General features: G+C 45.1%; 3 protein-coding genes across 7 annotated transcripts; 1 reads left to right on the forward strand and 2 right to left on the reverse strand.

The window, feature by feature from the left end:
- Positions 1-339: 339 nt before the first annotated feature.
- fn3krp (fructosamine 3 kinase related protein) lies at positions 340-3,901 on the reverse strand. Its single transcript, XM_086055200.1, has 6 exons — positions 3,271-3,901; positions 3,052-3,203; positions 2,865-2,956; positions 1,887-1,963; positions 1,658-1,780; positions 340-1,480 (listed from the first exon to the last, which is right to left on the reverse strand). The coding sequence occupies exons 1-6, from the start codon at positions 3,409-3,411 to the stop codon at positions 1,142-1,144; spliced, it is 924 nt and encodes a 307-aa protein (XP_085911326.1). The 5' UTR covers positions 3,412-3,901; the 3' UTR covers positions 340-1,141.
- A 161-nt stretch (positions 3,902-4,062) lies between these two features.
- arl16 (ADP-ribosylation factor-like 16) lies at positions 4,063-6,645 on the forward strand. The gene is made up of 5 exons (XM_086055208.1): positions 4,063-4,260; positions 4,471-4,526; positions 5,025-5,141; positions 5,230-5,345; positions 5,456-6,645. Exons 1-5 carry the CDS (start codon positions 4,158-4,160, stop codon positions 5,619-5,621), a joined length of 558 nt encoding a protein of 185 aa, XP_085911334.1. The 5' UTR covers positions 4,063-4,157; the 3' UTR covers positions 5,622-6,645.
- epn3a (epsin 3a) lies at positions 6,248-16,684 on the reverse strand. 5 transcript variants are annotated; one of them, XM_086055189.1, is made up of 12 exons: positions 16,397-16,684; positions 14,839-14,917; positions 13,849-14,540; positions 11,689-11,807; positions 10,383-10,460; positions 9,890-9,979; positions 9,605-9,688; positions 9,296-9,425; positions 8,772-8,924; positions 8,283-8,354; positions 7,968-8,207; positions 6,248-7,128 (listed from the first exon to the last, which is right to left on the reverse strand). In XM_086055189.1, exons 3-12 carry the CDS (start codon positions 14,414-14,416, stop codon positions 6,863-6,865), a joined length of 1,800 nt encoding a protein of 599 aa, XP_085911315.1. In that variant the 5' UTR covers positions 14,417-14,540; positions 14,839-14,917; positions 16,397-16,684; the 3' UTR covers positions 6,248-6,862. The 5 variants fall into 5 exon arrangements, with proteins under 5 accessions (XP_085911315.1, XP_085911316.1, XP_085911314.1 ...); XM_086055190.1 differs by lacking the exon at positions 16,397-16,684 and adding an exon at positions 15,461-15,606; XM_086055188.1 differs by lacking the exon at positions 14,839-14,917.
- Between the last annotated feature and the right edge of the window lie 1,102 nt (positions 16,685-17,786).

Here is a 17,786-nt window from a genome sequence, read left to right on the forward strand (position 1 = left end):
CCAGACGTGAAAGGACGGCCTACCGTAAAATAGTGAGGCGAGGAAACGCGAGGCTTTTACCACTTTTTTTTCTTTAAATGCTCACCTTTTTCGTGTTCATGACTTTTCCATAGATGCTCGTAAGTTTATGTGATCACACACGGGAGCGGCGAAAGTCTTTCATGATGCTACGCGTGTTCTTTGATGCGTGTCTTTTGCACGAGAACATGATCAATCGCTGCTGACAATCAGCCAGCACAGCCATAACAATTACAAATACACACAGACACATTTATTGAGTTACGTTTTTAATTTCATTTCATGTTTAACCTGAGTAACAAGAGGAACATGGCAAAGTAGTAGGATAAGATAAGAATGCCTTTATTGATCCCACAGTGGGGAAATTTTCATTGTTACAGCAGCAAAGACATAGGTCACACAGGGACGGCGGCATAATGTGGCCATTAATGTATAACATTGACGGCAAACATTTAGGATCAAACCTATGTAAATATACGCAGTAACATGTGTATATACACATGTATATACACACCAACCTACATCTACATCTCTCAAATTAATGCCTTGCTTCAAAGAAATGTCTGGTACTCTGTAGTTGAGTAAATAGCTTATCAACATGCAAGCATTTGTACAAATAACGAACTCCAGCACAGCACTGAAATAAACGCCTTGCTTCAAATAAACACGTGTACTCTTTGGAGTTGATTAAACAAGCACATGGCAAAACGCATTACTTGCTTCAAATACATGCCAGTTGCTTTCTGCCGTTTAGTAAATAGCAGCCAGGGGATACACAATTATTCGTACAAATAAACATCTGGTGGTCTGCAGTTAAGTACAAATAGACAGCAAACAGTTCATATGGAAACATTTGCACGAATAATGGCTTCCTCTCAAAGACATGACTGACTTCAAATAAACTGAGCAGGATTCATTTTCTAAATGCAAAATCTTGAATACAGTCTGCTTAAAATGAAAACAGTCAAAATATAGTGAATGAATTGTTCGATTTGATGTCAATTCTCACCTAAAAAAAATGGCAATGATTTTGTGCAACTTTTATAACGGTAAAAGTTATTGGTCTGAACACCTTACTCAAATATTACGCACATGCATTTAAGACTTGGTTAGCTGAGCTCAATTACTTGAGCAGGTCCTTCATGACGCTAATTGACGAGCCTCTGTAGCCCCCGCCAAAGTGGTTCCAGTGATTCAGGTAGTTGAAAAGTTGGTACAGCTGATTTCTCCGGGCAAAGCCGGGCGCCTTGGGAATTTTCTCGTGGTAGGCCGAGTAAAAGGAGTCGTCGAAGCCTCCGAACATGCCGGCAATTGCCAACTCGTGTTCGGAATGGCCGTAGAAAGAAGAGGGGTCGAAGATCACCGGGCCCTCGCTGGTTTCTGCCACGTTGCCTCCCCACAAGTCCCCGTGGAGGAGAGCGGGGAACACCTGCACGTCTCCGAAGAACTGAGGGATCTTCAACTGTCAAAAGATGCACTTCAGGTTACCCGTGCGCGCGTACTCGCTTCACTTGAGTACATAGACGGACGGCGTCTGCAGACAAGCTTTTGTGATATAAGAATAGGAAATAAAATGCCTTGCTTAATAAACACCTCACTTTGAATAAACACACGGTACCCTCCTAGCATTGTAGCGTACCTGCAGCGCAGCCCAAAGCTCTCGGACCTCTCTGTCCCCGTTGGACTTCTCCAGCATGTTTAGCTGACACTCGAGCCTCTGTCGAGTGTAAAAGGTCACCCAGTCATCCTGCCACTCATTTTCCTGCAAGTGGCAAATAAAAATCATTGAAACAATGTGACAGCTTTACAGCAGACATGTCGTACATCTACAAGGCCACAATGCTGCTCGGTGTGCAGTGTGTGTTTACCTGTGGGATATAGCCACAGCATGTGATGGTAGGGAAGCCATATTTGTCCACGTAAGACCCCTCAGACTGCCCTTTTCCTATTTACACAAAAGGAATTCATAAATTCATCTCGCACATCACTGCATATCCTCAAATCGTGGCCTCCACTGTAATAAACACTGTCACTCAATTAATCGCCAGGTTGATCATCCCCACAAGTACCGGTAAACGCCTCACCTCAATTAAAACCAGGAGCAAACAAAGACTCTTTTCAGTTGAGTAAATAGAAACCAGCCAGTCAATACGTCGGTTATTTGTAGAAATGAACACCCTGCTTCAAATGAACATGCAGTACTAACTGCAGTAGAGTCAATCAAGATCAAACAGTACATAAAACAAATTTGTGTGCAAATAAAGGCCTTCCTTGATATAAACAACCCAGTACTCGATGCAGCTGCGTAAGCAGAAAGTCATCAGCTCATACACAGGTATTTGGCAACTAAATGCCGTGCTTCAAATAACTCAACTTAATATATAGAGCACTTCAAAAACAAGCACGGCTGCATACAAAGTACATAAAGTAAAAATCTGACATATAAAGACAATTAAAACAATAAATGACAAACACAGTAAACACAATAAAACAGTAAGATAACGCCTAGTCTCATGATGAGTTGAAAGCCAAAGAATAAACATGTGTTTTGACATGAGTTTTGAAGATGGACAATACATTTCTGCCACCCTCTGTAGTTGAGCAAATAGAAAGCAGACAGTCAAGACCTTTGCAAAGCACACATCTTCCAGAACCCTCTGCATTAGATTAAACAAACTCCCCTGAGCAAACACAAAACATACAACACAACCTTTGAGCCGGGATGAATAAATGATTAATTGTGTTAAAAAAAAAATTGAGGTGACAAAATGTTTTTAACTATCGCACCCAAGCAGGTGTCAGGTAGAATATTCTGTCAATATTTGCAGTTAAAGACGAACAATTACCAACTGTCTGCTGCTCTTTGCTCACTTTCTCAAGCTGTCTCTTGTTGTGAAGGTGAAGATCAGCCAGCTGCTCTCCGAGCTGCTTTGAATGTCTGCACAGAAGTAAAAAAACAAAAACAATAAAGTAGTTTCAAAATTCCTCTTTGATGAATTGGTGGCCACGCATCCAGAGTGACTGAAGCCTCACTTGTTTAGACCACGCATGTCCAAATGCTCCATCACAAACACACAGCCTCCAGTGTCTAACTCGATCACCTTCTCAGGTTTGGGCACTGTAATTGTTCCTGTTTTGATGATGGCCTCCAAACTGGCCATTTCCCCATCAAACATTGGTTTGGCCTGGAGGATTTGCGACATGCAATGTTACACAGTGCACGAGCGGGGTGAAAAACAAGTGAAGGGTTACCTGGCTCTTGTGGTTTATCTTGACAAACACTTTGCCAGTGTCCGTGTGGTAACTCTGGCCCTGACTGATGCATCCACCTCCTGAGTGGCCGGCTGACTTTAGCGTGGCTGTACCCAACTCTTTCTTTAGTTTAGCTTCCATCGCTCAACCAGGATTAGATGCAATCTAATGCCCGTAGCAATGATAACAACGATACACGCACACACCAACAGCTTGCAGCCGTGTTTATTTTGACCGAACGACCTAACTTGTGTGACGTAGCTGCTACGGATTACAGTACGTCGCTGCGTCAGTTCACTGGTAATTAATTTACCGCAAATCACACCAGATGAGCAAAGCGATATTGCAAGAGTTTTAATATGTTTCATACGTTTAAGTCATATATAGGCTCTTTGGTGAACTGTTACGTCGTTTGGTAAAAGCGGTTATGTTGTGACAAAAGTTAGTTGTTTTGGTTATTTTTGCTTTCCGTACTATTTGCCTCACACTGACCAATCGGAATCTTAAATCGCACGGGCGCGTTGTCCTATCACAGGCGAGTTAGCCGTAAGACGTCACCATCGGGTCCCCGTGAAGCCAGGCGTTATGTGTTAGTGCCCTATATTGAGCTATAACTATTTTTATAAGCGTTGTACTTTGACGAAATTGACGGAATTTGTTACAGTCCAACGAGGTACGTGTTTTTCACAACGTTAACCAATTACAAATTGACTCAGGTTGCACTCCAAAGTGAACATGTTTTGACCTTTACTACTTTCCGTAATATTTATATCTCGCTGACCAATCACAACCGGAAACCTAGACGGGCTCGCTCCTATCACGGTCGAGTTGATTGATCACATGACTGTCACCATGGTTTCTTCGTGAAGCTGCGTTGCTGGACTCTGATGGCCAAAGAGGCCCCTGAACCTACAATGAGCAGTAATGAAGTGTGCTTGCTCCTCGGAGCGACGGGCGTGGGGAAAACATTGCTCCTAAAACGACTCCTCAATATCCTTTCTGCTCATTGAGGACACCTACACTATGTTTTCACGCATGTCTTAGCAGTAGCACGGCGGAATAGCATGATTAGCATTGCGAGTTGCGGTTAAAAATACGACAGATGACGAGGACTCTATTAACCCAACTGGAATGCTCATTTGGTATTTGACTAAGTTGGCAGAAACGTTGCTGCTGTTGCTTTCTTAACCTTTCGTCCACAGCTCAGTTTGCACGGAGCTGCTGAAGTGGATAGCCCTCCACATACTCTGCCAACTGTAAATTAGCTTGTGTTCATTTTATTTACGTTTACAAACCCATTAGACTTATTTAACGTTTTTTAAGTGTGATAGTTATTTTTATTTAAAAACTAGGCATATTTGTACAGTATATGTACAATATGTTTTACAGTACATTTGCATGTTTGTTTAGAGAGAGAGCTCTACATAGATAGCTATAGATAGATTATTTTTAGTTTTTAAATTCAGTATTTTGTCTTTACATGTAAAAACGAGTCAAATTGAATTTTATTATATTTCTATATATTTATCAGTTGTTGCACTAAAATACAAAGTATTCATTTGATTGTTTTGGTATATTTTTATGATACCCCTAGTGTAGTATTCTGCGTAATGACATTCAAAGAAGTGTACAAAATAAATATTTACTGTATTACTATGTATTTCTTTTTAGAATTATTTTTCATATTTATTTTTTCATTGAGTTTACAGTCTTAAAAATCTTTTTATTTCATTGGCTGTGTGTCACCTCGTCAGGTGGGAACCAACCTGACTGACATGACACTGAGGCGAAAGAAGCTGACGGTGAGGGAGCTGGGAGGCTGCATGGGCCCAATATGGCCCAGTTACTTCGACAACTGCTCAGCGGTCATAGTAAGTGCTGCTTCCACATACTGAAACTCAAAACACACTCCAGAACAAACGTATTAATATTTCACGATTTTTGTTTTGGTGTCTTTAGTTCGTGGTGGACTCGTCCAACATCGCTCAAGTGTCGGCATCGTGCATCCAGCTGCTGTCGGTGCTTTCAGCTGAGCCACTGCGAGACGCTTCTGTGCTTATAATCTTTAACAAGCGGTAAAGAGACACATCTGTTATGCTGTACACACACAATAATAACTTGGATCAAAGTAGCGCTTTTTATGGGACCTGGCCGCTGCGCACTTCTCACGTTGTTTCCCTTCCAGGGACATGCCTTGCACCATGAGCCCGGTGGAGATCTGCTCCCTGTTCCGATTGGATGACATGGTGGCCTGCGCTCCTCAGTCCATCACCACGCTGGAAGCGAGCGCCCGTTCCGGAACGGGACTGCGCGAGGTGTTGGCGTGGCTGGAATCCGTCGCCGTCAAGTGACATTTAGTCATTGTGACAATTCATGCGACAGTGAGATTTCATTTGGATCGTGAAGAATATGGAGCCAATGCACTCTTATTTAAGATGAAGGGCAAGCGGTTGTTTGACGTGCAGTAATTGTTTATTCATTCCTTTTTGTTTGTTTTAATTGGTCTGAAAATGATTACTGACTACAATCTATGCCAGCAGTGACATGTAGTGACAGCCAGAAAAAAAATGGCTGTCACTTTCTCTGGATGGCAGAAGGCACATGAGCTGTGTATCCACTTTGACATTTTTGTTTGGCTGTGAGATTTTTCTCAAGTACAAAATGTGCCTTATTGACCGCGATGTGATGTATGTTTATGATCATCCTGCAGGAGGCGTACAGTGAACGTCAACTCGAGATGGGGGAGGCTTTGACGTGATGGTCAACAATGGTAACATTTACGATGAGTGAATGAGAAGTGGAGTTTACAACATTGGATAAAGTCTCCACACTTGAATTCGGGTAGCCTGAAAATGAGTTGGACAGGACACTCGGATATGTTTTAACAAAACTGCAGCTGGAGTTTAAAATGAGCCCGGCCGTTAATGAAAGCGGCTGCAAACTGAGATACTTACCAGGGAAAGGGAAAAGCGAGGCATTTAATTTGAAGAAGGTGTTTATTTTTCTAATTGATTATTGGGGGCAAGGTGTCTATTTTTGAGGGGGCCACTATTTGAGGAAATATGGCTATTTATATTAAGGACCAAACACAAGTAGAAGCAATTGACGGAGTGCTTCCGTTACACTCCGAATGGCGCGCTGATTACAGTGAGCATAAAACCCGAAACACTTTCAGCGCAGCCAAACTACCTTACCTTCTAGTTGTAAAACCCACGGATGCTTTTGTAACAGTGCTGCGTAAGTCCGGCATGTAGAAAAGCAGCAGCAGCAGCAGCAGCAGGTGGTGACACAAACAGCTGAGTGTGCGACAGGATTGTTGACTACACAAAGGCAGCAGAACACATTTGAGTGGAAATAAAGGCCAAAGTGCAACGACGACAACTTGCACTGTGTTTTTGTTGTAGTCGTCACGTTAGCCAATTAGCAATAGCCCGAAAAAAGGTTTGACATGATAAATCATTTGGAACCTGATACTGAATCCATTAGCTTATTACGCCACACTGTACAAAAAAGCGCGGGGGGGGGCTGTTTCACTTGATTCCTTCGGGCTGCAGTTCAATTTCCCTTTTTGTAATTAGTTGGCAACGGTTCCTCATAGGAAAGGGTTCTGATTGTTCAGCGTGGGCTGCGATGCCAGGGCGCCGTCCGTGGAGAGGGGCAACAGAGGCTGGGGCAGCTCCAGGCCGGTGTGGGTGAAGGACGACGGGAGGCTGGCCGGCTGCTGGCTGCCGGGCAGAGGCAGGGAGGCGCTGTAGGGAAGGGAAGGCTGCAGTGTGCCCGAGCCCGAGCCCATTTGACCCAGCGTGCGTCTCACCGGCTCCGGATCAAATGGGTTGACGGTGGTCGGAGGACCCGCACCTAAAAAGGAAAGGCAAAATTGTTGAAACTTTTCACTTTGGAAACCATTTGACTTGATTCTGTTGCCAACCAAAACAGCAGCAAATATATGCCTCCCATTTTCTCTCATGAAACAAACAGCAAGACTTCACACACAGACATTAAAGAGTTAATTAATATCTCAGCTCATTTCAACCTTGTTGGTCACCAAAACAGCAGCAAACAAATATCTCCCTCAAATATGTGCCTCTGGTCTCCAAATGGCAAAATAAAACTTTTGACTTTGCATGCAAGTATTACATAGTTAACAGCCATTTGAACCTTGTTGCTCATCAAACAGCAAACAAACACCTCCCTCAAACAAATGCCTCTCTTATCCCCTCAGCGTAGGGAAAAAAAAACGGCTTGTGACTTCACGCACACAGAGTTGACCGCTGAGCCCATCCGACCTCGGTTGCTCACCAAAACAACAAGACATAAATACCTCCCTCAATTAGGTGCCTTTCCTATCCCCTCAGGGAAAAAATACACAACTAATGAGTTGACTCGCAGAAATAAATGAATGAAGCTGAGCCTATTTGAACACTGTTGCAAACCAAAACAGCAGCAAATAAATGCCTCTTTCAACTAAATGCCTCCACTTCCGCCCCAGACTTTGTCAATAGTTCAAATGAAGTTCTCACAAGATCTTTCCCTTGTTACCATTGAAAGACAGCTTTTTTAAAATGGAGACTCAGCATAAAAATGTTGTGCCCAAGATAAGGAGCTAGATCACACTTGGAGGAGACAACTGACTAAGCTAAGAGCGATTCTCAAGCCAAATATGCAAAGCATTCAAACTCAACAAAATGAGCAGTTACCTGATAGGAAAGGGTTCATACTGGCTTGGGAGTTAGCCGGGATCAGCGCGTCCAGGTCGACCAGAGAAGCGGCCGCGGGGCCGAGGAACGACTCGGGGGTGTGCAGCGTGCGAGGCTTGTGCGAGGCCTCGGCCTCGGCCAGGCTCCGCCCGAGCCGGTACATGTCAAACATCTCGGGGCTTCCCTCCCTCTGCCCGTTGAGCTGACCTCCGTCCATGGCCTCGTCGAACAGATCGCCATCTACGGGAAGAGTCGGATTCGTTTGGCAGCGGGCGAAGAAAGCATCGGGACAAGGTCGTAGAGCGCGGCCATTACCTGACGGGCTCACAGCTCGGAGAGGCGACTTTTTGGGTGTTGTGAAGGGATCCGCTGCCGATGATCCTGAAACTGTGGAACATAATCACGCATCCGTTTTCTCAGCTGACTGACTGACAGGGTACATATCGGCTGTCCTGCGTTCTCTCTATTTCTGCGTGATTAACCAATTTCAAGCGATGAAAATAACTTAAGATCAAATCCATTCATGAGCAACTGTCTGAGAAGTGTCGCGAAACTCCGCCTCTTCCCTCACTCTGCAGGAGTCGTGCAGCTTTACAGCCCCTCAGCGTTGAAAGTATGCAAAGATGATGTCACCGCAGCGGTTTGCTCTTTTGGAGACTTTCTGGCTGCTCGGAGGGGGCGTGAATGCAGACTTTGATGTAAATGGCGCATTTTGCCATTTCAATAAATGAGTGTGGTGCCCAAGACGTATTTATGAATGATTCTCAATCTGACACGAGCTAAAAATGTGAAATGTATACCCACCTGCGCCCCATGGGTTGGAGGAGGCTGTACTAGATGGGGTGTCCCAAGGGTTGATTGGGGGCGGGCTGGGCTCCCAGGGCGGAGGCGGGCTGTCGGAGGTGGGCGGTACCATCCAGGCGGCATCATTCACCCTTGACGAGCCGCTGCTTCCGTCTTTAAGAGCAGGAGCACATTTTTAACACATTTCGGCCCACACAGAGTGGAACCCCCCCCTCATGCATAACATGGTCGCCTTTAAATATCACAAGTCTTTATTAATTTGCGGTGACAGTACAGTGGTACCGCTACTTACAAACGTCTCTTCATACGAAAATGTCGAAATTGTTACCAAACGCCTCAACGGGAAAATATTGCCTCTTGTTACGAAAGAAATTTCAGGATACGAAAGGTAAAAATACAGTATGTGCTGCTAGTCGCAGCACATTTTGTTCCCATTTCTATATTTCCGATTGGATGTGCGATTCGAGCACTCCGATCGTTTGATTCGAGGCAACCCTTTCAGCGCGTAATGCTCAGACACTCACCCAAGGGGTCCCAGGGGTCTTTGCCCCCCACACGAGCGGACGCTTGGAAGGGGCTTTTATGCCACACATTTTCACTCAGCGGAGGGTCTTTGGGCACGGCAAAAACATCCACCAGGTCCATGAAGGCAGTCTGCCGACATGGGAAAACAAATAAAAAAACACATCGCTAAGTAGCTTGTACACTTTGAGCGTGTAAGTGTAAATAGCAAATCAAACCCCTATAAAGTTTTTCTCTGTACTAACATATGATCCCCTCCGCAAGACCCCCACCCCCCCAAATAGGGTATTCCATACCCCAAAGTTTCATACCCCGCCTTTAGACGACATCTCGCGTTTGCTCTCCTCCAAAGCTTTCTTGAGCATTGACTCGTCTCCTTGGCGACCGAGTTGCTCCTGTCAACACATACACACACTCGGACGCCTTAGGCTCATCACCGCTCATTGATGATTTGATTTTTTTTTCCTTTTACATGGCCTCCAATTGATTTGACACAATGTGTTATTCTAAGTCCCCCCAAAAGTATGGTTTATAATTCGAAACATCTCTCAGGCACGCCCTGCTGTTTTGAAAGGTGATTTCCTTGCCCGGCCTACCTGTTGGTGCGCTTCCTTGCTCATGTTCATCGCTAACTTGAGCTGCGAGTCCTCATCCATGTCCAGCGTGGCGGTTGTCCGCTTGACCGACTGCCAGAGGGTCAAAAGCAAGAACAATAAACACAATAACTCTCCCATTGTTTGTTGTCACCCGGTGACACCACGAGTGCTTCACCTCACACCGTTGAGAAGAGAAGATTGACCGCTTTGTTAACTAATGACCCGGGGCAACAAAGTTATCCGACGTGACCCAAATACACGAGATGGACAAATGTATTGGGACACCTGCAGCTAGGACAGCTTCCACGTTTCTGGGAAGACTTCCGACACGTTTATGGAGTGTTGCCACAAAAGTGGAAGCGTTTAGCAAGAACCCTCATTGGCGACCACGTCTCAATACCATTGTCCATGTCGTGTAGGAAAGCTGCTAAGAGGAGGAAAGAGAGAGGAAAATGCAGTTTCCTCCTTGTCCCTGGAACCAGCGAAGCGGTACCTTCTTAGCGTCTTTGCTGAGGCTCACGGCGATCTGCATTGCGGTCTTTTCATCGAGCACCACCGTGGTTGTAGTAGGCTAGGGTCAAGGGGAGCAAGGATTAGCAGCAAGAACGCCAGGTACAACCTGAGCCGGGCCAGCCGCGCATTTGAGGCGCTAAGATGATTTCTTTTCAGGCGGCATCCTTCGAGTAAGTTCACCGTGAAGACGAGGGCAAGCGGCGTGTCAGGCGCCTGGGCGTGGATCGATAAATACGTGCTTCCTGTTGGCCAGGCTCACACCGATGGATCCGAGTGCCATTACAGGCTGAGTCAGAGACAGAAATGTTCTGCTCTCAGGGAAATGGCGGCGGGCATATAAGCGGGGCTCAATGATTCCCTCGGACACGGGCGTGCGCAATGTCATCTGGCGGGTGGGTCAAGACGGTACTTTTTGGCCATCGTTGTCTTTACAAAATGCACACACACATTATAGGGATACTTATCACCGTGACATCATGAGAGCACACGCAACGCAACCAATGCTACTTTGAAAAAAAACAACAACAAACAGTTCAAACAACTGCCAGACGTCCTCTTTTTTCCGGACCAAACACGGTCACCCAAGTGGAACTTGAATATATTGGTTAGTTATTGTAACAGAGCATTTCACAGACAATAGCAGGGGACCCGCTTCAGAAATGGATTGACGGCAAAATGATTCGCACGCATGCAGCCCGCCCTGCACAATATGCGGCTCTTCATTTAGCATTATGGGGAGTTAGTCGATGACTTCAGATTTGTTCTGTGGTGCCGTGTTACGATGGCGCGTTACATAAAAATGTGTCGTCTCTACAAAATAGCCCAGTTTTTGCACTGCTCGTATCATCCATGCACTTTACATTTGTCCTGTGGCGCATGATCAAGCGTTACCCTGGTGACCATATTAAAGCCTTGCCATTACCCTTGTCATGGTGTTGTGAATTTGCGTTTGTTGTAGCATTTGATGAATCTGCCGACACACATTTGAAATGTAAAGATCACCAACTATCAGGTTATTTTAATCATGATAGCCCAAATTGTGATCACAATAAGAATTTGATTAATTGTGCAGCCGTACCAAATATTACTGATATCATTTCAAACGAAACACAACACAGGCAGCACAGAACTGGACAACAACTTGCACAATGCTGTAAAGATGCAGGAAGATCATCAACATGGTGGACTGGTGGTTTGGAACGCGTGCATATTTCCTACTGTTGACTGTTTCACTCGCGTCCGACTTTTGCTCAGACGCACTTGTGTATACGTGCGGAACGGCGTACCTTTTCGCTCTCCTCCCGGCTCATGGCCAGGGCCAGCTGCAGCTGGAGCTCCTCCTCCCCCGTGGTGGTGGGCCGAGCTTGCTCCAAGTCCGGCGCGAGCTGAGGCGACGAAGAGGAGGCTGGAGGAAGGAGAGGAGAGGAGAGGAGAGGAGAGGAGAGGAGAGGAGAGGAGAGGGGACTGAGTGTTTCGGGAAGTAGCAAAAACATTGACAGAAGGAGCCAACACGGACGCAAACAAAACACTTTGGCTACGTTCTCGGGTCAGAAAGGCGCTGGTACTGGCGCTGAATGTTAATTGATCTGCCGGCGCTCCTTGTTTGGGGTCTTTGTTGCCGTTGCTTGCCACTCGGTTGGCTCGCGCAATGAGAACAACGCTGCGCCTGTGCGGAGAGTTCAGGGGGAGAACTCGGGAGCTGGATGGGGAATTGGAACGCGGCCCATCGAAATAACGCAAATCCTCAGGGTGGCTTTGCACAACCGTGGACGCCTAGCAGTAGTTTCATATTTAGGAAACACTAAAGCATGTCATCAGATGATTGATTCATTATTCGTTGTTAAAGCCCACACCCCAAGTCAAGTGCGATCTTTTCCTCAGGACCGAGACACAACTTTAATACGCGGATGTCTTGCGCTGCTCCTGCTGAAGCCCAGACCCACGTGGCAGCTGTCTGAAGCTGGGAAGTGGCCACATGTTTCCAATGGCACACCTTCCTGACCAAATATGCAGAGAATGCACATTGGGGCTGGGCTTGGAGGTTTGGGGGCATATGTACTCGAAAGAGAGAGAGAGAGAGAGAGAGAGAGAGAGAGAAAAAAAAAAAAAGACTTTACAGAAACTGAAGGCAGTAAAACAGTTAGATAGCATCTGCAAATGTGCCTGTGATGGCAGCATGAAGCCACCACTGTTGGCCATCTGCTAACTTTTCACACATTTTCAGGAAGAAGCACACAGACCACGTCGAGGCCCAAAGGGCATGACTGCTTGTTTGCTTTTCAGCGAAGATGGTAAATAGTCACATATTTCCCCCCAAATATTCCACAAAAATGACTCAGAAATGGTAACATGTCAACATATGACAGCAATCTGCTAGCCAGCTAAGTGGCTACAGACTAGCTGGTGTGCACTCTGTTTTACATTTACAGTATATTAGTGATTAATGTCTTTTAACACTTGTTTGGCGGTTAATATTTACAACAATGAGATGTGTAAAAAACAAGACTTATTGTATTGTTTCTATTTGTGTGAAATGTCTTTCTCATAGCTCTGAACTCCAGCTAGCATAGCCGTGTTGTATTGAAGACAATAACAACAATCCATTCCGTACAACTTACACAATTCTTAATCAATTTATCGATTACTACACCCATCCCGGGTTTTACCATATTCATATTTGATCATTTATTTATTTAGTTTTACAGTTGTAGAGCTGTTAATGATGTTACAAAACTTGTCCATACAGTTTGGTCGTGACAGCAGCGCAACTCTGAAAAGGATTCCTCCCAATATTTCCTACAGGAAACGTTGAAATGTAATTAAGGTTCGTGGAGCCGTCGTGTCTTTTAAGCGGCAGTATGTGTGACGCTTGTACCGGTTTGCTTGGTTTTGGACGCATGAACACACAAGCGGTGGGGGCCTTGTGACTTTTTCTCTTTTGTAGCTACAGATCAGCTGATGTGGCCGTACTCGGGGGAACGACAGGAATGCTGAAGTCCGACAGTCGGAGAAGAGCAAAATCACAAAACTAACTTAAAACAGAAAGGGAAAAGGTTGTATAGGCCTACTAGGTTTGTTTTTGTTTTTTTAGCGCGTGACCTGTAATTTGGTATGCGTAAATTTCCATGACAAAACGGAAAGGAAATACATGTACACGCCCCTGTTCAAAGACCTGTACCTGCGTTTTGTCAGACTTCAATTCTGTTTGTCCACTTGTAGTCGCCACCCTCACATTTTACACTGAAACACCATTCATGTAAAAATAAGAAAATGAAAAAAAATGGAGATAAGTGTTTTTCACATGACAGCGACGAGTAGTAGTATTTAGCAGTGTGTGTGCAGCATGCATCTTGCAATGCATGTGTGTGTATGTATGTATAGGCATTACTCATCGCTTCCAAAAGTCTGACGGCATGCTATGAGGTATGGTTCGTCTCGCTACTCACATTGTAGAGAAGAGGGCGAACTTCTGGACTCGTACATCCCGTAGTGGCTGGCGTGGGCAGACGGGTATGGAGGAGGCAGCTCGCCATATTCGCCGTAGACCCTCACCATGCGCGACTTGGTCTTCAGCGCCTGGGCCCTATCCTTCTTCAGCTTTTCCGGGTCCTTCAGCAGAGCCACCAGTTTCTTGGCCTTCTCGCGGATATGGATGCCCTGGTCCTCTCCGTCGCGGTCTATGTACTGGAAGTCCTTGAGGGTCTGGATGGAGTAGATATTATCCCGGCACTCCTGCGCCACGCGGACCGAGCCTGCCTTGATCAGGTAGTCCAGCAGGGTGAGCGCCTTGTAAACGTGCCGCCAGTTCTTGCCGTGGTCGTTGAGCCGCCTCCAGATCATACCCATGACCTCGGTGAACGCCACCATGTTGTAGGTCAAGTCAGCGATCTCGGCCATCAGTGTGCTAGAGGCGCCCCACGGGTCGTTGGAGGTGGCCTCGCGCACCTTGATCTCGGCCTCCGTGTAGTTGTTGACCACATTTTTCATCTGCCGGCGCAGCGAGGAGGTCTGCATGGTGGCGGTGGCGTTTAGTGCTCCAGGGAAAGAAAAAAAAAAAAAAGGATGGGGGCGCTTGAGGCAGCAGGTCAGAAAAAAAGATAAGCAAAATCCAACCTTGTCTTTATATCCACGTTTGTTCCTGTGGAGAAGGAAGACAATGCATGAGACGTTTCGGATCGCTTGGGCAAAAAGTATTGGGGCAGACATTTGCATACGCAAGGTGCAGATGAACAGGAAGTGAAAATGAAAGAAAATATGCAATTGCCTCGATGGACATTGGACACTTATGGACAATTTAGACCAGGGATTGGCAACCGGCATGCGGCAGGGATTCCAAGGCTTAGAACCGTGAGACACATGTGCTAACCGCTAATTGTCCTGGACGCATAAAATGATCCAAAATGAATCCAAATTTAGAAGGAACAGTGGGGACTCACCCAACACAACACTTTCAGGTGTTCAGAGGGGAGGCAAAATTACAATGGGCCACGGAACTCGACACCTCGGCTCATCTTTCTATAAGACAATGCAAAGTGATTACGGTGCAAAACACAATGCATTGTTTTGTTTCCAAGTAGACTCTGTTAAACACACTTTCCATTCCTGGGAAATAAATACGAATCGAACAGGATTTAGGGAAGCTGCTTTGAAAAGTTGCATACGTTACTCCTCGATTCATTACGTTAGACTGCACTTTGGACTGATCAATACTGTCTGCAGGGTGGATGAACTGATAACATTCCAAATGAGATACTCTCAAGGGCCACCACATTAGGTACACCTGCACGAGTTAATGACAAGTCTTGAATTGTAAAACGTCGGCCTTGATCCAAGATAATGCTCGGTTTTGTTTGACACATGTAGTTGAAAGGTGGTAAGTAATAAATACGTCCATCGATATTCAATGTACTTCAAACTAACAATAATAAACAGAATTGTTATAGTGTCAAAGTGAGCATCATCACCAACATGTTTAGGCTGTCCACTATAGTAGGTATTAATCATCAATCAAAAATTACACTGCACGCCATGTAAAAATTGTAAAACCACAGAGAATACCCCGATGATGATTGATTATGCTGTCTGTGGAATGGAGCAGATTACTCAATTTGTCCATTTTCCAAAGTCTGAGACACTGTGGCCGTTAAGTGGTACATTCCAACACGAATTTAAAATGGCACCTTCCCGTCCGTTCCTGGCATATGACGTCATCCTCGATCAAAGAAGGAAGTAGGTTGCCGTTTGACAAAACAAGTGGTAACAAAAAAGACATTTACATGATGCTGGGGGGGGGGGTTCCCCACTTTTGTCGACAGCCCACTCAACTAAGTGAAATTGTACTTATTTCTGAATAAGGTAACATTTTCTGTCCTTTTAATAGGTACAATTGGCTCCGCACAGGTGAATGGTAAGGCACTGTCAATTTCCTTAAGTCGTGTATTCTACCCATCCTCATGAGAAAAATGGCGAGGGAAATAATGAACAAAAATAACTAATAGCGCGATTTAAAAAAGTCACCTTAAAATGAGGGGCTGACGTATGTGACGTCATGGTGACTCAGGTGGTGCACTTCCTGTTACTTTACCAACGACAAAACGAAATGTAAACAATTAGTTTGTTTTTGTTTTTTTTAAACACAAATCTCCTCTTTAACAAAGTTTCAATGATACTGATTCGAGTTAAGATAAGTCTGCTGTGAATTTTACTTTACACACTTTTTTTGTCACCAACACAACCTGGCGCCTAACTACACGTAATGTAAGTCTTAATGGGCGAATTGAACGTGAAAATACAATAAGAGTACAATTTAAAAAGCATATTTGAGTTGAAATTGTCCTGTACATGTCGAATTTTCCCGCGACGTTGCGTCGAACGGGACGAGGTGAACTCTCTCACCGTGACTCAGCTTCAGTGATTTCGATTAAAAAAACAACAGGATTGAAGACATACTCATACAATAAATATTCTTTTCCTCTTCCCTCCTCGCTCTCTTACCTTCATGACATGGCAGTGTCAGGCTCCCAACTTGAGGAGGAGGAGGAGGAGGAGGAGGAAAGAAGAGCAAAATGAGCCTCCGCCTCTTGGTATGTCCCGGCCCGTCGATGGAGGAAAAACACTAAAAGTGTGCAAAAATATCTTCTGTCCAGGTCCGATTTGACGTAAAAAATGAATTCCAAACTCCTCTGTTTATATGAGTGTCATGCAGTGGTGTGCAAAGGCTGCGAGGCCCCCCCTGCACCTCTCCTGAAAACACACCACAGTGCAGGGAGGGAGGAGGGACGTGGTGAGGGGGGCTGGCCTGCACTCTGCATGCAAAGTCAGGCTTAACCATTTCATTGCCCAGGAGGTGACAAAAGTACTCGTACCCTTAGTACTTTTGTAAAAAGACTGATAAAAATACAGGTACAGATTTGACTCGTTTATTTATTTGTGTAACAAAAAAAAAAGTACAGACACTTAAATGTACCTAAGTGCAAAATACCCTTGTTTACCATAAATAAGGCCGCAGATGGGGAATAGCTTGCTTCTCCAAATCTGGTGTCCTCTTTAAAAAAAAAAAAAAATTCCCCACCTCCTCGTTCCTGACATGACATGCGCACACTCACGGCCCACAACAAGGCGCTCTTCTGCAGCCACGCCGGTTGACAATTTGAAAGGAAGACCCATTTTAGGAGTGAAGGCATAGCTAGCTAACTGTTGATGGCAACTAAGACGCTCAAGTTGTTACATAATGTGCAAGGGGCAAATCATGCCTCACTCCAGTCCAAAGTGCATCTCTTGGCACCGTTTTAGCCACGCCCCCCCAACAATCGGAAATGATGAAAAAATAATAACTAATGCTATATCTCCTCAACTGAGTAGTAACTAGTGCTCAGTCTTTACAGGTTTCCGGCAATTATCTTCAAACATGTACAATGGTGTAGAAATAAATCTGTGACCACACTCTACAGGGTCTTTTATGAGGACAAGCACAAAGAGAAAATGGATGCATGGAGGTTCACTGAAGACTCTAAATTGTTCAGAGGTGTGACTGTGCCTGTTAATGATTTTTTTTTTTTGTCTGTACATACCCTGTAATTGGCTGCCGACCAATCCAGGGTGTAACCTGTCGCACGTGACATGAATGAGGACAACGCGATACAAAAATGGATGCATTTTAGCAGTAACGTAAATTAGAGCAGATGGCTACTGCGAATCAATGTGGACACGGCTTTCAAAATCTACGACGCCAGTCTGAGACGTGGCTGAAGCTGCATTCCTTCTGGTTTTGGAATCTGTCAAAATGCGAGAGCATAGATTTAAACATGAAAAGTGTTGTTATACAAGCGATTTGTCCCACGGGGGTTGAACTGAGAGCCTCATTTCCGTTGCAGCACAAAGTCGG

The sequence above is a fragment of the Filicampus tigris genome, chromosome 16 (genome assembly GCF_054856515.1).
Source record: "Filicampus tigris isolate MCC_2025a chromosome 16, RoL_Ftig_1.0, whole genome shotgun sequence".
NCBI classification, from domain to species: Eukaryota; Metazoa; Chordata; class Actinopteri; order Syngnathiformes; family Syngnathidae; genus Filicampus; species Filicampus tigris.

Bases quoted from the DNA above. Each gene is read 5' to 3' on its own strand.
- fn3krp (XM_086055200.1), bottom strand. From the start codon at position 3,411: ATGGAAGCTAAACTAAAGAAAGAGTTGGGTACAGCCACGCTAAAGTCA. The intron at 2,957-3,051 runs GTGAGGCTTCAG...ACTTCTGTGCAG, and splicing joins GACATGCGTGGTCTAAACAA to ACATTCAAAGCAGCTCGGAG. The intron at 1,964-2,864 runs GTAATTGTTCGT...TTGTGTAAATAG, and splicing joins CAAAGAGCAGCAGACAGTTG to GAAAAGGGCAGTCTGAGGGG.
- arl16 (XM_086055208.1), top strand. From the start codon at position 4,158: ATGGCCAAAGAGGCCCCTGAACCTACAATGAGCAGTAATGAAGTGTGC. The intron at 5,142-5,229 runs GTAAGTGCTGCT...TGGTGTCTTTAG, and splicing joins ACAACTGCTCAGCGGTCATA to TTCGTGGTGGACTCGTCCAA. The intron at 5,346-5,455 runs GTAAAGAGACAC...TTTCCCTTCCAG, and splicing joins CTTATAATCTTTAACAAGCG to GGACATGCCTTGCACCATGA.
- epn3a (XM_086055188.1), bottom strand. From the start codon at position 14,416: ATGCAGACCTCCTCGCTGCGCCGGCAGATGAAAAATGTGGTCAACAAC. The intron at 8,925-9,295 runs GTGAGTGTCTGA...CTGCTCTTAAAG, and splicing joins AGACCCCTGGGACCCCTTGG to ACGGAAGCAGCGGCTCGTCA. The intron at 7,129-7,967 runs GTAACTGCTCAT...TTTCCTTTTTAG, and splicing joins TATGAACCCTTTCCTATCAG to GTGCGGGTCCTCCGACCACC.